Below are 20,997 nucleotides of genomic sequence, written 5' to 3' on the forward strand. Positions count from 1 at the left end.
TGGCCGCAGGGAATCCCCTGCCTCGTGGAAGAATGGACGACCTCTCCGGCATGTCGGGTAGGCGCGGAGGCCTGACCTTGCGCCTCAACCAATTCGCCTTTGCTTTCATCTCCCTCTACGTTATGGCTTCCACCGATGACATGTGCATCTGGGACAGACCTTGTAGAAGAATTAGTTTATGTTGGTGGATAAGCATGGAAGCTGGATCAGATGCATTGTAGCTGAAGAATGAAATAAGGAAATGGAGTTCGAATGGTCTAAGTGTTAGATTAGTTGAATTTCAAATAATGTAATGAACGAACAAGATTATAACATCTATACAACGTATATCTTGCCACGTGTCTAGTTTGTTAGGAGTTAAATGAAAGCATGTGATGTGTACGTGATCATAATCACGCTGCAAGTGTGTGTGTGTGGGTATGCAACGACTATAAATCCTACCATGTATGCCGATTTTCATGGATCGAATCCAACATAGATTCGAGGAGCAATGTACTCCTTCTCTCTCTAAAGTTCATCTCTAATATTGAGTCTTTGAATTCATTTCAATTACTTGTTGAATTGATTACCAATACATAGAGAAATTTAGCTCAAAAGTAGCTCAAACACTAACAATTTAATAAGTGCTAGAATGAATTATGATGGTATGATTCAGAGGTCCTTTGTCAAAAGTTACTATGCCGTTTCTTGTTAGAGTATATAAGGCAGTTAGGAATGTGATTGTTAGAATAATTAGTTAGGATTGTTGGTAAGGGAGTGAGTCGGTTAAGGTGGTTAGCCTAGCACTCATCTATATAGTAAGCATACCATTGTAACCATCGAATTAATCAAGGAAATATCAGTGCAATTCTTTCTTTCTTCCTCTCTAAATTCTCTCTGATTCCTTCTTCTTTTTCCTCTGTGATCTCTTTGTTTCTCCTTCTGCATATTGCTTAACATGGTATCATCGCCTCGCATAGACCTGGCGCTTCCGCACCTCAATCAAAGCATTTCTTTCTCTTCTTTACCCTCTAGTTTGCAATCTGTTGTGTGATAAACAAAACAATTGGCTTCTTCCGATCTCCATGAATCTTCAAGAAATTGTTCTTCGTTTCTGCATACCAACTGTTCGATAGATTGTCTTAGTGAAAGAATTCTATACAACATCAACAATGGTGACTACTGATCAGTTAAAGATCGTTCAATTTTTGATCACTGGAAGATATTGACCAGAAAATATTGGGTATGTCTTCTCTGTTTTTCTAGGCATCTCCGATTGCCCATTTCTGCATTCTACATTCAACAAAGTTGTGCACACAAGGTGTTTGCTCTTTGTTCTCGAAGAAAACTGATCAACCAGTTTGATTTGTCAGCAACAAATTTGGGGTTTCTCTTCTAAATCTCTATCTGGGTTGTTCATTTCTACAACAAAGGTTATGGTTACCGCTGCACAATTGCAACTTTTGCACTCCCCAATTGTATCGTTGATTCTGTCAGTTTCTTCCTCTACTTGTGTAAAATTAGATGAGCCTAACTACTTGCAGTGGCATTTTCTGATGAAGATGATGCTACAAGGTCATGGCATTATGGGATTCATTGATGGATTGAATCCTTGTCCTCCTCAGGATGTGGCAACATCTACACATTCTGTAATCACATATGAATCATCTGCTAGACCAGAATTAGATGAATTTAAAGTGTGGAAAATGCATGATCATGCTTTGATGTTGTTACTTACTGCAACCCTTTCTTCATCTGCAATTTCTTGTGTGATTGGTAGCAAGAGTTCTCAAAAGATGTGGGTTCGTCTTCAAGACGAATTTTTCTTACCAGTCACAAGAACTAGTATCATCAAGTTAAAGACTGATATGTACAACATGAAGAAAGGATCCGATTCTGTTTCCCAATATCTTCGACAGCTTAAAGAAGCAAGGGATGGACTTTCTATTCTTGGTGTTACATTTCCTGATGAAGACTTTGTGGTCTTTGCGCTGAATGGACTCCCTCCAAAATACAACACATTTAAATGTGTACTCAGAGGGCGTGAGAATATCATTTCACTCAAGGACTTTCGTGCACAATTGCTTGCTGAGGAAACCATTGTGGATTGTTCTGCTGATTGGAATCCAGATTTTGCCTTCATTTCTGCACAAGAGAAGCAGGAGGAAAAGATGACGTTTGATGCTTCACAGACAGGGGATCTTGGTGGAATACATCATAGTGACAGCAATGGCCTGGCTCCCTCTGCACGAAATCTTGGATTTCTTGGCCATGCTTTAAAACATTCACATGGATTTCGTCATGACCACTCCCGGCTGCACCAAGTGCAGGGTATGAAGAATGAAGAGGCTGATCCAAGTAGGAGGGATCTGGATGCACAACAGATAACTGCTATGGCAGGACAGCAGTCAATTTATGGTCATAACAAGGATGGTGAACTGAATTCTCCATCAGCTCACAAGTTATCACCACTTGGAAATTCCAATGCAACAAATTTCCTGACGGATGCAAAAGAAGGTCTAAGTGTAAAAACTTCTTCACAATCTGCCCTCCAAGCCCAAGGCATGGTTGCATTTGGTGAATGTGATTCTTAGAGTCCATCTATTGGCAATCATGTGTTACCTAATTATTACAGAAACTTCTCAGAAAGAAGCTTCAAGGAACAAGAACAAGAACAAGAACTGGACCAAGAACAAGAACAACAGTTGGATTTAATGAACTATCACAGTTTGTCCCAAACAAGGTATGTGGAGGAAAAGACAGCAGTTGAAGATGAGAAGGTGGTTAATAACAAGGAACAAACTTTTGTATCATCATTTGATTTGTCCAGCAGCCAAGGTAAGAAGAAATCTGGTGGCGAAGGTAAAGAAAAAGATCACTATGCACTGTTAGGTTTGAGTCATTTAAGATCCTTTGCAACCGAAGAGCAGCTACCTAGTTCTGTTGGTGCAGAAAGTTCACACATTAGCAGATCACATACCATTTGTTCACAGAAATATCATTTTGATGCTGACAACAAGACGAAAATTGGTGTTCCTACTCAAATTGTTATACCTGAGTTCCGGGGATTTTATGTACTTCAGTTATGCAATGGTGGATGTATATTTGATATTCAGTTAGGCTACCATATGCGAATTTCTGATAAGGGTGGGGGCACCGAGTCTACGCTAATTTGGGTACTATGGTATACACGGTATAATGGTAACATACGAGCTCCAGATGCTAGGAGGTTTCTTTTTGCAGGGTATGCTTGCAGCAGTGACCAGATCCTATACTCTCCAATTGTAACAATCTCATGCTTGAACCATCATGAGCTTACGGGGGGATGTTAGAGTATATAAGGCAGTTAGGAATGTGATTGTTAGAATAATTAGTTAGGATTGTTGGTAAGGAAGTGAGTCGGTTAAGGTGGTTAACCTAGCACTCATCTATATAGTAAGCATACCATTGTAACCATCGAATTAATCAAGGAAATATCAGTGCAATTCTTTCTTTCTTCCTCTCTAAATTCTCTCTGATTCCTTCTTCTTTTTCCTCTGTGATCTCTCTATTTCTCCTTCTGCATATTGCTTAACATTTCTAAGCATTAGTTATATCTTAATCGAGTCACGTTCTGGCTAGTCGGTCTTGTCCTGAAAAGTGAAAAACTTTCCTAGGATTAGTAGCTAATACTCGTAGATTAGTAGAGAACTAATTTTCTTCTTTCTGTTTTAAGTGCTATGCTTTTTGCCATAATATTTTAGAAGCCACTCATGTTTTGCTTAAAATTGTCACGCAACTAAACTGCTTGCATATTAGCATTAACTAATTTCTTACATTTTCTTAATCCTAACTGCATATCAGTTCCACATTGCTATTTGCTTCAGCTTCTGCAACTGCTGCAATCACAGATCAATTAATCAGTGTCAAAAGAATAATACACCTATTAGGTGATTGCGGTGTTTTCTGCAATAAGGTACCGGCATCTATAGCTATGGCTTATTTGAGTTGGTTGGTTGTTTCGTCATCATTTATTCTGAATTACTGGAATTTGGTATCCAAGCAAAATCGTTGAAGCTTCAAGGCCATTCCAGTTATGTTTTTAGTGGAATTTTTTTTAAGGCGGTCTTCGATTAAGTGCCCGAGTATTTTCACCTTATATATCGCGCTTCAGCGGCGATTGAGTAACTAGGAAAGCTAACAAATTGTAAATGCTTTGATAGATTTATCATATTATGGGGGTTATATTTTTGGGAAATACCCAGAAATAAGATAATTTTTTAATCTTTGGACAGAAATAAGACATTTCAAATATGCACACGCCATGCACAAAAATCGGATAGAAATAGGGTTTTCCTACACCTTGAAATGACTTAATTGTCCTTGTATATAAATGAATTTTTTGCTCCCATTTTCTTATTTCTCTATTTACTCTCTCTCACTCCCTCTCTATTCTTTCACTTTCTCCCTCACGCACTCTCTCTCCCTTCTCACTGTGCACACACGGTGCACTGTCATCCCGACCAACACCGTCCAAATCGAAGCCACCACCAATTTCATCTCGTCCTCACGAGTCCAAAACACCTAGCCTTGTCACGAATCTCATCCCCGATCGTTGGGATCGAAATTCAAGCATGCTACGAGTTTTTTGACCATTTTTGGCAAACACGCAAACAACCGAGGCTCGAGACCACCACCATTGGACTCGCATCAAGGGTGGGAACAAAGCCCATTCATTAAAAGTTGGTGCTTTGTTTGATGAATTTTTCAGGATTTACCCATTGTATGTACACGACATGTACATGATATGCTCATAGATCTGAGCCAACCCAAAAACCCAGATGAATTAATACTTAAAAGTTAAATTAGGGTTTGTGTTTCATGTTGGGGCCTATGGGTTGTATAATAAATTTCAAGTTTTGACGTGCTACAAAATTAGGATGGAACAATTTCTGGTTCAAGTGTTTAATTGTAGAAATTTGTAAAAAAAAATTCATAATGTGCATGTGGTGTGCATGGCTACATTTTAATATAAGAAACTGGAATGTTCACAAGTTATGATGCACATATGTTGTGCCTCCAAATTTAGCGAGTATGACCACAACCTAGTTGGTCTCGGTAAAAAAATAAAATAAGAAAAAGCTTAGAGGATGTTAAGGATCATGCGTGTCCAAGAAATAACGACAACGAGTATCATGTTTTTCACATGCATGGTTAAGCGATGATTTATATACGTAACAAGATTTTTCAAACTGCCACTGTAACCTTACTACGTAACAATTATGTTTTAATTATATCTATTATACCAATAGGTTGCCGTTAAAGTTTCTTATTAATGCGAAAAGCAGCTCGTTACTCAATTTCTAGTTTTGTGCATATAGTGTATATGGTGGTAACGTCACAGGTGATGACTTCATTTTTCTGATTTAAAAAAAAAGAAAGCTGTGAGCTCTGGGTTTTTGGAGTTGGAATATTATTATAAAGTTAGCCATGCACACCATATGCACATCACACTCACATTACGAAAAAAATTTCACAAATTTTAGCAATTGAACGTTTGAACCAGAAATTGTTCCATCCCAATTTTGTAGGATGTCAAAATTTGAAATTTATTCTACAACCCATAAGCCCCAACATGAAACACAAACTGTAACGCCCCGCCCCGAATTAATTCTTTAATTCCAAAAATATTATTATTATTATTATTATAGATAGGCCCAAACTAAACTCCACTTTATTTAGCAAATTTTAAATCACAAATCTTTATTTAAATAACTCCTTCACATACGAAACCATCAATATTAATTAAATATCAAAACGTATAGTTACCTTACCAAATTTATGTACTAAAATTTATTTCCTATACTTTATAAATATTTCCATTTTCTTTCAATTGACCAATGCTCTCAAAATAAGAAAAAATTTCAATTAAAGTGAAATTCTCGATTATTTAAGGCTGCATCTAACACTGTTAGACTGCCTACGTACCCTTGAGCGGGATCAAGCCTCTCGTAGTTTACATATTCCAAAATTAAACAAAATCTGAATATATTTCGTTAATCCAACATATACCAAAATCGTATTAATATTCAAACCACAGCAATTTGATCTCAAAAAAATATAATTAGGATAACGAAATTCGCATAAAGAACAATTGTCGGCTCCCTGGCCGTGCGCCGCCACACCTGCTGCCGCGGATGGCGATCGGCCGCCCCGACTCGCCGAAAAATTCAATTATTTCTAAAAATTCTCAAAAAATACAGAAATGAAGATCTCAATGATTAGAGAAACTTTCATACCTGTGACCAAGGCCAACTTGGCCGGGAAACACCTCAAAATGACCACGAACCGTTGGAAACCCTTGTTTTTGGGTGTTCTTGATTCGTCTCCAAAACAACTCTGACGCCCCAACCAGTGAATGGGCTTTGTTCTAGACCTCACGGGGGGTCTAATGGTGGTATTAATTTGATGGAATTGTTTCAGAATTGGGGAAACAAAGGCACGGGTTCATCACACCCACCGCTGCGGTTTTACCAAATTCAAGGCCAAATTACAGGGTTTTTGGGGTGTAATAGGAAGATGGAATGATTGGGTTTGAAGTAAGGATCAATTTGGCACCATTTCCGTCGTCTAAGGTGGCCGGAATAAAAAGATCCGACCGAGTCGGGTCGTAAGTATAACCGGGTCGAAGGATCCGATGCACTTCCTTCCTCTCCTTTCCCCTCCTTTCTCTCTTCTCTCATTGGTCACTCTCTCATTACCCATTTTTCTGATTCGCTCCTTTCTCCCTTCTTTCTCTCATTTACCCTCCATCTCCACCACCTAACTTTTCCTACTTTTAATCTAGGCCACACACATGGCCTTTCAGATTTGGCTCCAAAAATTTGGAGCATTCTAGAATTTATAAATTTACAATTTTATCCCCGACTTTAAACGTTAATAACTTCTTCGTTCTAACTCTGTTTCACGAACGGTGTGCGCCTACGCGTTCGTGAGTTCGAGCTCTATTCAAAAATATAAATTTTGACCTTGAAAGGTCTATGTATTTTAAATAATTAATGTCCAAACTTTAAACCTCGTAACTAGTTTAATTTAAAACTAAACTTACACAAATTATTATAAATTCTTGAAAAATCATATAAAAGCTCAATAATACAAATATGTTGATTATTATAATTTCCGGAAACAAAATTTTAAAATTTCTCGATTAAATTCTTCATAATCATAAATCGATTTATTTTCGATTTTCTCAACATATGCATAATTATGAATATATAATTCATATATTTAAATTTTCAGGGTATTACACAAACCCTAATTAACTTCTAAATATTAATTCATCTGGGTTTTTAGGTTGGCTCAGATTTGTGAGCATATCATGTGCATGTCGTGTACATACAGTGGGCAAAGCCTAAAAAATTCATTCAACAAAACACCAACGTTTAATGACTGGGCTTTGTTCCCACCCTCGATGCGAGTCCAATGGTAGTGGTCTCGAGCCTTGGTTGTTTGCCGTGTTGCCGAAAAATGGTCGGAAAACTCGTAGCCTGCTTAAGTTTCGATCCCAACAATCGGGGATGAGATTCATGACAAAGCTAGATGTTTTGAACTCATGAGGATGAGATGAAATTGGTGGTGGCTTCAATTTGGACGGTGTTGGTAGGGATGACAGTGCATCGTGTATGCACAATGAGAAGGGGAGAAAGTGCGTGAGTGAGAAAGTGAGAGAAAAGAGGGAGAGAGAGAGTAGAGAGAGCAATCAGAAAATGGGAGCAAATAACTCATTTATATGTGGGTATTTTAGTAATTCGATTTTGTGCATGGTGTGCTTGGCTTGAGCATGGCCGGTTTGTCCTATTTTTATTCCAAGATTAAGAAATTGTCCCATTTTAGAGTATTTCCCTATATTTTTTTGCATAGCGTAATTAGTTTTAAATGGATGACTGTTTACTTTTTGTACTTTGTTAATAGTTGCTTGAATTAAGCAGATTAGTTTGTTCATCAATTAAGCTAAATTGGTAAAGCTTCATTCTCTTTACCGATGATCAGATTTCGTTGTAGCCTTATTGGTTTTCGGTTTACTTGATCTAAATGAGATTGTGAAAGTCAGCCTTTTTGGTTTTTGGTTTTAATCCTCAAATGCTACCTGTATTTTATAAATTATACTAAGTTGTGCCCAATTCTGGTACTGTTCTCACCCCAAATTGTCTTAGATCATGAAATTGAAAAAAACATTGTACATAAAAGATCCTCATTTTTACCTCCCACAAACCCCCTATTAATTTTTTTATCATTGACTTTCTTTAATTTATTCCACCAGCGGCCAAAAATTTAGAGAGGTGTGTGTGAGACATTAAATGGGTATGTGGATAACACTATCCTAAAATCAATTGGCAATATAAGAACTAGCTCAACAACTAATAAGCACATGCAAAGTCCATTTTTTAATGTGGGATTTATAATCTCAACATGACCCCTTACATGTGACAAATGCTCAAGCCAAACACCTGGACAATACGAACTGGGTCATTTGAAGCATGTGTGGCCGTGGACTTGACACGAGAGACAACCTTCTCTGATATAATGAAGAAAGTTGATGTTTCACCATACCTAATTGGTAATATGAGAAATAACTTAATTACATATAAGTACATGTAAAATCACTTATTTTCCAATGTGTGATTCATATTCTTATCCACACTAAATATTCAGTCAAGATGTCCACTTAACAAAAATATTAGACAAGAAAATAAAATGAAATTGGGGACTGTTATAAAATTGGTGGATGAATGAATGCCCACAAAGTGAAGGAGACTTGGGAATGGTATGGAATAATAGTGAATAGTAAGGAATAGTTTGTTGTGTTATGCTTTTTCAAAAGTGTAAAGTCACGGGTGTTGTTTGATTCATAGGTGTGACTTTTCATTTTCTGTAAACCTTCACTGAGGCTCTATAAAATATAGCACTCCATAGGTGATCAAGATATAACAATTGAAAGAGAAAAGAATTGAAAGCAATAATATTAGTATCCCTCTCTTTTATCTACAATCTTTTTGTGTCAGAGCTATGAAACTAAACAGTGTGATATTTTGCATCCGCTTCACTCCTATCCCTAGCAAAGGTTATCTTTCTAATTTTTGCCTATTTATAACACTTTATCAACACGACTATCTAACCCTAAACAGTGCTCATCTCCATTTTTCAAAAAATGCTTCCTCCAAGGATTTTCCTGTTCTTCTTCCTCCTCTGCCTCACCTGCTGGATGTACCCTCGTGAAGAACTACTAGCACCATGCCTGTTTCTAGTTCTCAATATGACAATTACTTATATTTTTGATTTCTTGTTTGGTGTAGCTCCTGATTACAAACCTAGTGTTTATTTATTTTTATTGTGATCGAATATGGTGCGGTATCATCGCCCATCTTGAACTGAAGATTTAATATTACTGCAATTTTAGATGGTGCGGTATAATCAACCACCATGCTCTGCATATTTAATTTTTCTTGCGATTTGAGTGGTGCGGAATCATCGCCTATCCTATACTATTATGTTTCAATGAGAGTGGTGCGATACAGTCACCCTCCTCATTAATCATGTAAATCTCAAACCTGAAATTTCAAGTGCTTATCATTTTGGCCTAAAGATCAAAATAAAAAATTTGTACGAATCAGAAGTTTTAACTCTATAATCCTCCAGAATACATATTATTGCAAATTCTTACACATCTCATTTTTCTTTCAGAAAAGAAAATGGTGAACTTGGCAGAACTTGATTTTGTTGCCCTAAATAGTACTGGAAAGAACTACCTTACCTGGGTAGTGGACGTTAAGATCCATCTGGAGGCAGGGAATACTGGAGAAACCATTAAGGAGGAGAACAGTGCATCCTCTCAAGATCAGGCGAAGGCCATGATCTTTATCCATCGTCACCTTGACGAATGACTAAAGAGCGAGTACCTAACGGTTGAGACTCCATTAGCCCTCTAGAAGGCATTGAGAAATATATACAATCACCAGAAAACAGTGATTTTTGCAAGGGCTTGTTATGAGTGGACTTACCTAAGGATCTAGGATTTCAAGATGGTGGCTGAGTACAATTCTGCAATGTTCAAAATTAGCTTCCAAATGAAGCTCTGTGGGGAAACCATCACTGAGGAAGATATGCTGGAAAATACCTTCAACACCTTTCATGCCTCCAACGTGCTCATGCAACAACAGTATAGAGAGCGAGGATTTACTGAGTATAACTAGTTGATATCTATACTCCTTATGGTTAAACAAAACAATGAGCTTCTGATGAAGAATCTCCAGTCCTAACCTACTGGATCGGCACCATTCCCAAAAGTGAATGCTACTTCCCTTGAAGTGAATACGACATCCTTTCATGGCAATAATTACAAACGAAGATGTGGCCACAAGTAAGGCCGATGGAATGGGAAAGGCAAGAATCATGGTGTCAAGTTTCAAAACCAGGTTCCAAGGCATAATTCAGGCCCGAACTTCAAGAATGCAAATCACCATAAAGGCAAAACTCATATGAATAACACTCCTAGAAATCCTAAAGGAGTTTGCCATAGGTATGGTGGCAATGGACATTGGGTGCGTACCTGTCGTATCTCAAAACATCTGGTGGATCTATATCAAGCCTCCCTCAAGAAAAAGGGTATTGAAACCAATTTTATCGACCAGACTAAACTGATGGATATAACTGATCCAGTGTTCGATTTATCAGGGCAATTGAACACAACCCACCTGGATGTTTCAGACTTTATTATAGAAAGAGGGAATGAAGTGTATCTGTCTGATTGAATCATTTCTGTTAAATGTACTCTTATTATTCTAAACTAGTAGTTTAAAGCTCGCATTTTTAATTCAATAAAAGTGGCATTTCAATTTCCTTTTATGAATAAACTATTTTTAACTGTGATTCCCTTACTTAGAGAGCATGGATAAAAATTATAGTTATTCTCAAAACAAGAGCTTTGACGGAGATATTTGTCTTGCAGACAGCACAGCCACGCATACAATACTTTGGGATCGAAAATATTTCTCAAGCTTGATGCTTACAAAAGTAAAGGTAACAACAATATCAGGCCAATCAGATGTAATTGAAGGCTTAGGAAAAGGCCATATCATGTTACCAAATGGAACAATATTGTCCATACAAAATGTGTTGTACGCCACTCAATCTACTCAAAATTTGTTGAGTTTTAAAGACATACGGTTAAATGGATACCACATTGAAACGAAAAGTGCAGAAAATGTGGAATATCTATGCATTATCTCCAATGATACCCAAAAGCGTATATTGGAGAAGTTGCGTGATTTATTGAGTGGATTGTATTATACATACATAAAGATAATTGAAGCACATAATGTCATGAACCAGACATTCATTGATTCAAAAGTTTACATGTTTTGGCATAACCGTCTGGGTCATCCAGGATCCACCATGATGCGTATGATCATTACCAACTATAATGGACATCCATTATTGAGCAGACACATTGCTATCTCAAATGATAGCCCTTGCAAGGCTTATTCTCAATGGAAGTTGGTAATTAAACCATCACAACTAAAGATTAATGCTGAATCCCCATCATTTTTGCAAAGAATTCAAGGGGGTATTTGTGGGCCTATCCAACCACCTTGTGGACCATTTCGATATTTTATGGTTTTGGTTGATGCATCTACCCGATGGCCACATGTTTGCCTCTTGTCTACTCGAAATGTAGCTTTTGCGAGACTTCTTGCTTAGATAATTAAGTTTCGAGCATAGTTTCCAGATTACCCCATTAAGTCAATCTGACTTGATAACGTTGGTGAATTTACGTCTCAAACCTTTACTGCATGACACTAGGCATTGATGTTGAACACCATGTTCCTCATGTCTATACTCAAAATGGTTTAGCAGAAGCATTTATCAAGTGGCTTCAATTAATAGCTCGCACTCTGCTCATGAAAACAAAATTGTCAGTCTCTACATGAGGACATGTCATCTTACATGCTGCATCATTGGTTCGATTGAGACGTATAGCCAACCACCAATACTCATCAATATAACTCGTGTTTGGGCATTAGCCAAACATTTCACATTTACGAGTTTTTGGTTGTGCTGTTTATGTACCTATTGCATCGCCACAACGCACTAAAATGGGACCTCAGCGCAAACTAGAATTTATGTGGGTTTTGGTTCACTATCTATCATTAGATATTTGGAACCCTTGACAGGTGATATGTTTATAGCTCGTTTTGCTGATTGTCACTTTGATGAGACAGTCTTCCCATCGTTAGGGGGAGAAAAGACCGCTCCAGAAGAACAACAAAAGATGACATAGGTTGTACCTACCTTATCTTATTTTGACCCACGAAACACTCAATGTGAAAATGAAGTGAAAATGATCGTTCATCTTCAAAGTATTGCTAATCAAATGCCAGATGCATTTAATGGTGCTACGAAAGTGACAAAATCACATATACCAGTTGCAATGCACCTGTAAGAATTGATGTCCCTGTTGAACAAAATAAAGTGGCAGCGAATGATTCATCAAGTGCACGCCTGAAGCGTGGTAGACCCCCAGGTTCAAAAGATTCAGCCCCTCGAAAGAGAAAGATGAGGGCATAGCTAAATCTAAATGAAATCATTCAGGAAAAGAAAATGAATGACAAATCCACAATTCATGATTCTTATGAGACGCATGTCCTTAAAAAGATAAAAATACATGAAAGCGAAGAAATCTCCATAAATTATGCATGTACTAACGAATTATGGGATCGAAATGAAATAATCATCGACGACATGTTCGCATTCGCAATAGCCATTGAAATCATATTACGCGATGATATTGAGCCTTGCTATGTTGATGAAGGCAAACAAAGACAAGATTGACCTAAGTGGATAGATGCAATCCAGGCAGAATTAAATTCCTTGGAAAGACGAAGTGTTTTTGGACCGGTAATCCAAACCCTGCCTGGTGTAAATCCCATGGGTTACAAATGGGTATGCACAAAAAAAGGGAATAAGAAAAATGAGATTACAAGATATAAAGCACGACTCGTTGCACAAAGTTTTTCACAAAGACCAGAAATTGATTATGAGAAGACATACTCTCCTTAAAATGGACGCAATTACGTTCCGTTACTTAATAAGTTTAGTTTTTTCAGAAAAACTTGACATGCGACTTATAGATGTCATCACCGCATATTTATATGGAGAATTAGATACTGACATATATATGAAAGTCCCAGAAGGACTTAAGTTGCCTGAAACAACTAACAAACCACGAGGTATGCTCTCAATCAAATTAACGCAATCATTGTATGGACTAAATCAATCTGAACAAATATGGTATAATCATCTCAGAGAGTATTTGATTAAAGAAAGATATACCAACAATGTCCTTTGTCCTTGTGTGGTCATTAAGAAATCAAATTCTAGATTCGTTATAGTGGCAGTATATGTCGATGATATAAACCTAGTTAGAACCCCTGAAGAGCTCAACAAAACTGTTGAATATTTGAAAAAAAACGAATTTGAAATGAAAGACCTTGGGAAAACAAAATATTGTATCGGCATGCAGATCGAGCATTGTGCTAATGGAATTTTGGTCAATCAATCAGCTTGTATTGAAAAAATCCTGAAGCGATTTGGCATGGATAAGTCTTATCTACTCAGCATGTCAATGGTCATTTATTCTTTAGACATTAAGAAAGATCCATTCCGTCCAAAAGAAAATGATGAAATGGTCCTTAGTCCAGAAGTACCATATTTGAGTGCAATAGGTGTTTTATTGTATTTAGCACAATGTACTAGACTAGATATAGTTTTTTCAGTCAACTTGTTAGTAAGGTATAACTCTGCTCCAACAATTCGTCATTGGAAATGAGTCAAAGATGTATTACAATACCTTCGTGGGACAACAGACATGGGCCTCTTCTACTCAGATAAATCGACAAATGACCAGATTCTTGTTGGATATGCAGATGCTGATTTTCTCTCTGATCTGCATAAAGCTTGCTCACAAACTAGATATGTGTTCACTAATGGAGATACAACAATTTCATGGCGCTCAACAAAGCAAACATTAATTGCTACATCTTTCAATCACTCGGAAATACTTGCTTTACATAAAACAAGTCGTGAATGTACTTGGTTAAGATCAATGATCCATCATATCCAGAATTCATGTGGTTTACCTTCAAAGATAGACACTCCAATTGTCATCCATGAAGATAATGCAGCTTGTGATGCCTAAATGAATGAAGGATTCATCAAGGGCGATAAGACTAAACACATATCTCCAAAGTTTTTTGAGTGCACATGAGCTTCAAAAAGCTAAAGTTATTGAAGTTAGACAAATCTGTTTTAATGAAAATCTGGCAGACCTGTTTACCAAATCTCTACCAAAGTGCATGTTTCAGAAGTTAGTGCAGGGAATCAGATTACGTCGGCTTACCAATCAACTAAATTTGAAGAATGCAGAATCAGGGAGAGATACAATTCAGGGGGAGCATGCATGATACATGCATGTTATACTCTTTTTCCTTCGACTAGGATTTTTCCCACTAGGTTTTTCCTATCAAGGTTTTAACGAGGCAACATAAGCATACTCAACACTATATCAACAATCTAGGTAAAGTTGTATTCTTTTTCCTTCATTATGGTTTTTTCCCACTAGGTTTTTCCAAGCAAGGTTTTAACGAGAGCAACTGATGCTGATATGTGGGCATCCAATGGAGAGTGTTGTAAAATTGGTGGATGAATGAATGCCTACAAAGTGAAGGAGACTTGAGAATAGTATGGAATAGTAGTGAATAGTAGGGAATAGTTTGTTGTGTTATGCTTTTTCAAAAGTGTAAAGTCACGGGTGTTGTTTAATTCGTCACTGGTGTGACTTTTCATTTTCTGTAAACCTTCACGAAGGCTCTATAAATAGAGCACTCCATAGGTGATCAAGATACATCAATTGAAAGATAAAAGAATTGAAAGCAATAATATTAGTATCCTTCCCTTTTATCTACAATCCTTTTGTGTTAGAGCCATGAAACTAAAAACTATGATATTTTGGACCCACTCTCTCTAACTTTTGTCTATTTATAACATGGACAAATATATAAAAGGAGGTGGATTGTCTACCGTTCCATTTCCATATTTTTCTCATCCCCTCTTATTTTGTGTAATCACGGTTAAACTATGTTAATATTTTATATTTTTATTACTTTTTTTTTTATTTTTTTTTTTTAAATTAATATAAAATATTGACGTGGTTTAACGTAACCACGTAACCGGAAGGAGATGAGAAGAATATGAAAATGGGACAATCCACCTCCTATATATAAAGTGTAGTTTTTTCACCACTAGGCACTCGGCACTCGCACAGGCACAGTGAGGCTGAGTCCCGCTCTGCAAAATCCACCTCCTTCTTCTTCGCAAAGTCCCTCCAATAAACTCTGCAACTGTATCCACAACTCCCTCTGCCAAACTCACCAACAAGGTATCTTCTCTCTCCCTTCAATTCTCTCTCTTCTCTGCAATTTTGATCATTTACTGGCGCGAGATCTCGGCCACTGCAAACGATGACGTTGGAAAGCACTGGGATGGCTGCTGTAGAAATTTCTTAGAATTTTGCCTATAGGTTGATTGGATTTGAGGTTATTAGATTTGGTGGTAAAGATAATCCGTTGAATCATGGTTGTTGTTGAATTCTATCAGCTTGGCTTAGTCACAGTCAGAGGTGATTGATTGTACTGAAATCTAGGGCTCTCTGGGTATTATTTGTCTCATTTGTATATTTCTACAATACGTATGTTTGTTATTTCACTAGAAAATTTGTCACACGTGTTATAATTCTGCAATTTGGGCTGTAATTGTATTGGTGAATGCATGAAATGAATGTAATTTACGGGGAAAATGATTGTACTTTTATAAAACCAAGCAGAAATTGATTAAACCCAAGTAAACAAGTTAATTAAATATGGGTATTTTGATAAATTTCAAGGGAATAATTTGTAGAGCTTGTAAGTGTACTTTTGTGTGTTAGAGCATTGTTTTTCAAAAAATATTAAAGGTGAAGAATGCCCATCATCGTAGCTGCAACATCCGTAATCTTATATGCTTATAATTAGAAGATGCAGTTCGATGTGTAATGGAACTAAAGACTTTTCCTTTTTAGTTTCATTTTACTTTGCTTAGCTAGGTTGCGAATTTTGAACGTTGGAGCATTTCCTAAACTACTCACATTTACATTTGTTTTGCTTTTAAATATGTCAGGAATCAAAACAAGAAGCAAAGAGGGAAGCCATGTCTGGCCTCCCTCGGTCTTCAAGTGCTCCACTGAAGAATGGCCTTCCTCCCCAAGAACTCCTTGATGATCTGTGCAGGTCCGTAAATACTCGCTCTTTTCATATTAATATTGTTCTCCTCTCTCTTCTTAGTGATGAGTCCTAGGTGCAGTAAATGATTTATACTGATTTTAGAAGGCTGATGAAATGTGCAATTTTCTTGCAACAAAGCTTTTCCTTTTATGCATCTCAATATCATTTCATTAAAACAAGATTCAAATTGCCAATTGGTTTGGTCTTCCTCTCTCCCTCCACCTGCTAACAGTTTGTCTATGTTATGTTAACTTGCTTTGATGTGCATCTGAATCTATTCTTTTACCATTTACTGGCAGCCGGTTTGTTCTAAATGTGCCAAAAGAAGACCTGCAATCATTTGAGAGGATTTTATTTCTCGTGGAATATGCTCATTGGTTTTATGAGGACAACTCAGTGGAGAAAAATCCATCGCTGAAGTCTTTCAATTTGAAGGAGTTCACTTCTTTATGTATCCTTTGCAGACAATGACTTGAATTTATTATCTTCGTGTTTCTTATACATCATGGTGAAATCAGTATACGCATATCTGTCCCCCATCTCTCTCTCTCTCTCTTTGAAGGAGTTCACTTCTTTATGTATCCTTTGCAGACAATGACTTGAATTTATTATCTTCGTGTTTCTTATACATCATGGTGAAATCAGTATACACATATCTGTCCCCCATCTCTCTCTCTCTCTCTCTCTCTCTCTCTCTCTCTCTCTCTCTCTCCCTCCTGTACCAGCAATATCTAGCTTAGTAGGAAAGCAGGTTGCCTTCCCTTAACATCATTTGTATTGTTTCCACATGCATAGCATTCCACATGCATAGCATAGCCCAAATTGGTTATTGCAGCTCCTGCATGTATGGAGAGCTCTCTCTCTCTCTCTCTCTCTCTCTCTCTCTCTCTCTCTCTCTCTATCTCTCTCTGTGTACCGTCAATATCTAGCTTAGTAGGAAAGCAGGTTGCTTTCCTTTAACATCATTTGTATTGTTTCCACATGCATGGCATAGCCCAAATTGGTTATTGCAGCTCCTGCATGTATGGAGAGTTTGCCAATTTCCATCTGAAAGCATTGCTGACAGTATGGTTGGCAAAGCTTGAAGTTCTTGACTATGTCATGTTGACCTCATATGGTCTATCCGATCCAATTTCTCATTCCCCTGCTCCATGTTTGTCCTTTGTTTAATTTCCTTACATCCTTGTTTTCCTTAATGTGTTGCAGTGTTTAACAGCTGTGATGTTCTTAAACCTTATGTTGCCCATATAGATGACATATTCAAGGACTTCACTTCTTATAAGGTCAAGGTTCCTGTAACTGGCGCGATCATTTTGGATGAAACCTTTGAAAGGGTGAGGATTTCTGTGAATGATTCTAGAACTCCCAAGTTCAACCTTTTCTTAACATGAACGACTTTTTAAAAGCTATTTTTCTTATGTTGTAAACCATTTGGTATTTTTTAAACTTGATGACTGGTCGATATCATAAGTTTTTGTTATGTCCGTGCACAACCTTCTGTATTAGGTGAAGTTATTGGTCAACTATTAGAGCTTTAACTTAGCAGTTCGATTGTTTTTCTTGTACTAATTTACATTCGTCCAACTGCAGTGCTTGCTCGTGAAGGGATGGAAAGGATCAAGTTGGAGTTTCCCTCGTGGCAAAAAGAACAAAGATGAAGAAGACCATGCATGTGCCATCAGAGAAGTAAGATTTTTATCATATGGTGTTTTCTTTTTTTATCCAGATCAATATTTTCCCCGGGTATTTACAGCGAGGTTTCACAGCCTTGGACCAGTGAAATTGACAATACTGTTAAAACTATATCGCTGTCTCTTTGCAGCTGTGAATGTGTTGTGAGGGCAGAGGGTGGGTGGTGTGTATTTTCAATCTGACATTTTATTTCCATGATGTATGTATGTTCATCTTTTTGAGGTAATAAAATTTGCTGCTGTTAGGCAGAGCTGACAAGATCAACTACATGCGCTATGATTTTAGAATTCATATCCATTCCATAACAGTGTTCTTGCCCTATATTTTTGTGACACGTTAGGAGCGTGTATGGAAGGAAATGTTTCTGAACTCAACTTTTTCCCTACTCTCCGACATGTAGCAGGACTTTTGATGCTTTTGGACCTGGTCAATGTGATAGAGTTAGGAAAAGGGTTGAGAAATTAGTCTGGTTTTATGGCATCATCCTGTGGGAAATTGCATTTTACTAGGTTTACAGTACAATGCTTAACACCAGTAGGTGTCATATTTTCCCTCTGAAGGCACACACAACCTAGACAGTTCTTGTGGTCCCCCTTCTGTTATAAATGACCTGGTTCTTTGTGGTGAATGCAGGTCCAGGAAGAAACAGGTTTTGATGTTACAAAGCTTCTCGACAAAGATGAGTATATTGAAGTTATATTTGGACAACAAAGGGTGCGGCTCTACATTATTGCTGGTGTGAGAGAGGATACTGCCTTTGCACCACTCACCAAAAAGGAGATCAGTGTATGTGAATCTTAATGCATCCACGTTTTTTCTTCATTTTTTGTTTTTACACTGTTTTACGTTTCTTTAGTGAAATTTATTCTGAAGGAAAACCACTTGTAGTTTTCATTGTAGGATACTTTGGTAAAGTTTCAGAGTTATCTCTTAATGACGTACTTAATTTGTGGTTTTTTCTTTGCTAGGTGACCTCTATATTTTTATTTAATGTCTTCATTATCACTTGATAGAATATATGTCCCTTTTTTCCAGCACAATATCATTGGTTAAGTGCACAGCTTTTGTATTTGTTGGCAGGAAATCGCATGGCACCGGCTGGATGATCTTCAGCCTGCAAGTGATAATGTGATATCTCGTGGTGTCACCGGCCTCAAGCTTTACATGGTGTCCCCTTTTCTGGCGTAAGTTATTTTGGTTTATAACTTTAATTACTTTCTCAATTCTTCCAACTTTTTATAATGTCTGATAGGATCAATGTCTTCTAACAGAACATTGAGATCATGGATTTTATCACATCAGTCCCCGGTTGCTCCAAGACCTGATATGCCTCTCAAAGGTTCTTCCCCTTCCTTTGAAATTTTTCGGTAGCCTATAAGCTTCAGGTTTATGTTGTAGTTATGAGATAAAGGAAAAGGAAAAAGAAAGATGAATCTTACAAACTTGGAGAAATCAGGCATTAATAATGCGAATAGTTGGCCAACAGATGTTGGTTCTTTTACCCATGAAAATACAAAACTGCCGGTATATTGTGGTATACAAATTTAATCATAGTTTAGCACCCATATGGATGTCGAGTTGTATTTGATCTTTATAAAAGACCCATTTGTGTGTAAATTTCTTTTCTGCTTCTCTAATGAGCTCTGCTTTTCATTCTTCTTAGGAATCAGCGTGTGGAATGCGAAAAGCAGCTCGATAGGGAGTAGTAGCCCCATGATAGTGGAGAGCCAATCAACTAAACCTGAGCCCGAGGTTCGTCCTTCTGAGACAGGACCAGGTGAGAGTTTCAGAAACTTCAGGTTTGATGTTGCTCCAATCTTGCAAGCAATTGATGCTGGTTTCCGTTCTTCAATGTAACTTGCCTTCTTGTAAAGTGGTTCGAGTTTGCATAGCCCGGTTAATATCCCCATTTCACTTGTATTCCCGAATAGTACAGAGTTGCCCTCGTGTCAGGTGTACATCGTTGTTGGTGTTAGATTCTCAGTTGTGGGTTTGTGTATATTCTGTATAGAAACCCACCTATGGCAAAGAATATATTTTGAGTTCATGTTGGTTTGGAAACTTGGAGGCGGATATGGTGAATGAGAACGTTAGATTCTACAGCAACATGATTTGTGTTCTTCGTTATGATAGATTGGTCTTGTGGCTTGTTCTCTAGAAATATTCATTTGTGAATTCCGGTCCCTTCAATATGTTTTTCATGTCATCGTTTGCGATTCTGTGCACGGAGGATGCTTGTTTTGACATTTGATAATGACCTGAATTACAATAGCTATTAGAGGTCGCACTTGGTGCGATGGCAAGGGTCTTCGCCCATGAGCAGTAGGTTTCGGGTTCGAGACTTGGGAGCAGCCTCTCCATAAATGGGGGTAAGGCTAGCCGACATTCATCTCTTCCAGACCCTGCGTAAAGCGGGAGCCTTGTGCACTGTGTACGACCTTTTATTAGATGGAAAAAAAATTTCCCATGTTAGCGTTTTTGTTAGGCCTTTCATGTTAGGTCGGAAATTTTGAGTTGGATTTCTATAAATTGAAACCAAACTCACACTATGCCGGAAAATTTGTGTTCAGTAGGGTGGGTTTGTTTTTGTGTAATATATGAGCCGCATGAGTTTGATTGTTTTTAGAACGACTCTCGTAGCTATTAAACTCACACCACTAAAAACATTGTTCTGAAATTCTTACATATGGAAATTTATACTCCGATGAAGATGGATTTTCTACGGTACCTTAAGAGTATGGGACAAAATGTTGCTGCGGGTGATCTTCGTTTTAGGGTTATTAGATTTTTCAGAGGGGTCACGGTTGGGCCTATTCGGGTGGACTCTGGCTTTTGGGCCGAGCCACATATTTTTTTTGCTTTAGGTATAATTGAGAATCTTTACTCATGCGATGAATGCATAAGTGGCATCTATTTTGTACCTACCTCATTTAAGAGGCTGTTGTCTTTGTATGTGTCCGTTTGGACTTTGTTA

The 20,997-nt window shown here is 37.6% G+C and overlaps 1 protein-coding gene across 2 annotated transcripts; it reads left to right on the plus strand.

Moving 5' to 3' along the window:
* The first annotated feature begins 15,293 nt into the window (after positions 1–15,293).
* Positions 15,294–20,129, plus strand: LOC126630005 (mRNA-decapping enzyme subunit 2-like). Of its 2 annotated transcripts, XM_050300183.1 has the most exons (9): positions 15,294–15,451; positions 16,228–16,337; positions 16,631–16,782; positions 17,538–17,665; positions 17,922–18,017; positions 18,657–18,809; positions 19,104–19,207; positions 19,295–19,362; positions 19,687–20,129. In XM_050300183.1, exons 2-9 carry the CDS (start codon positions 16,258–16,260, stop codon positions 19,878–19,880), a joined length of 975 nt encoding a protein of 324 aa, XP_050156140.1. In that variant the 5' UTR covers positions 15,294–15,451; positions 16,228–16,257; the 3' UTR covers positions 19,881–20,129. The 2 variants fall into 2 exon arrangements, with proteins under 2 accessions (XP_050156140.1, XP_050156141.1); XM_050300184.1 differs by lacking the exons at positions 15,294–15,451; positions 16,228–16,337 and having other exon boundaries at positions 16,775–16,909.
* The last annotated feature ends 868 nt before the right edge of the window (positions 20,130–20,997 follow it).

Source organism: Malus sylvestris, chromosome 7 (assembly GCF_916048215.2).
Source record: "Malus sylvestris chromosome 7, drMalSylv7.2, whole genome shotgun sequence".
Classification (NCBI taxonomy): domain Eukaryota; kingdom Viridiplantae; phylum Streptophyta; class Magnoliopsida; order Rosales; family Rosaceae; genus Malus; species Malus sylvestris.

What these genes read in the sequence shown, in the direction of transcription:
- LOC126630005 (XM_050300183.1), top strand. Translation starts at nt 16,258, where the DNA reads ATGTCTGGCCTCCCTCGGTCTTCAAGTGCTCCACTGAAGAATGGCCTT. An exon ending in CTCCTTGATGATCTGTGCAG is followed by an intron (nt 16,338 to 16,630) that starts GTCCGTAAATAC and finishes ATTTACTGGCAG; the next exon opens with CCGGTTTGTTCTAAATGTGC. An exon ending in TGGATGAAACCTTTGAAAGG is followed by an intron (nt 17,666 to 17,921) that starts GTGAGGATTTCT and finishes GTCCAACTGCAG; the next exon opens with TGCTTGCTCGTGAAGGGATG.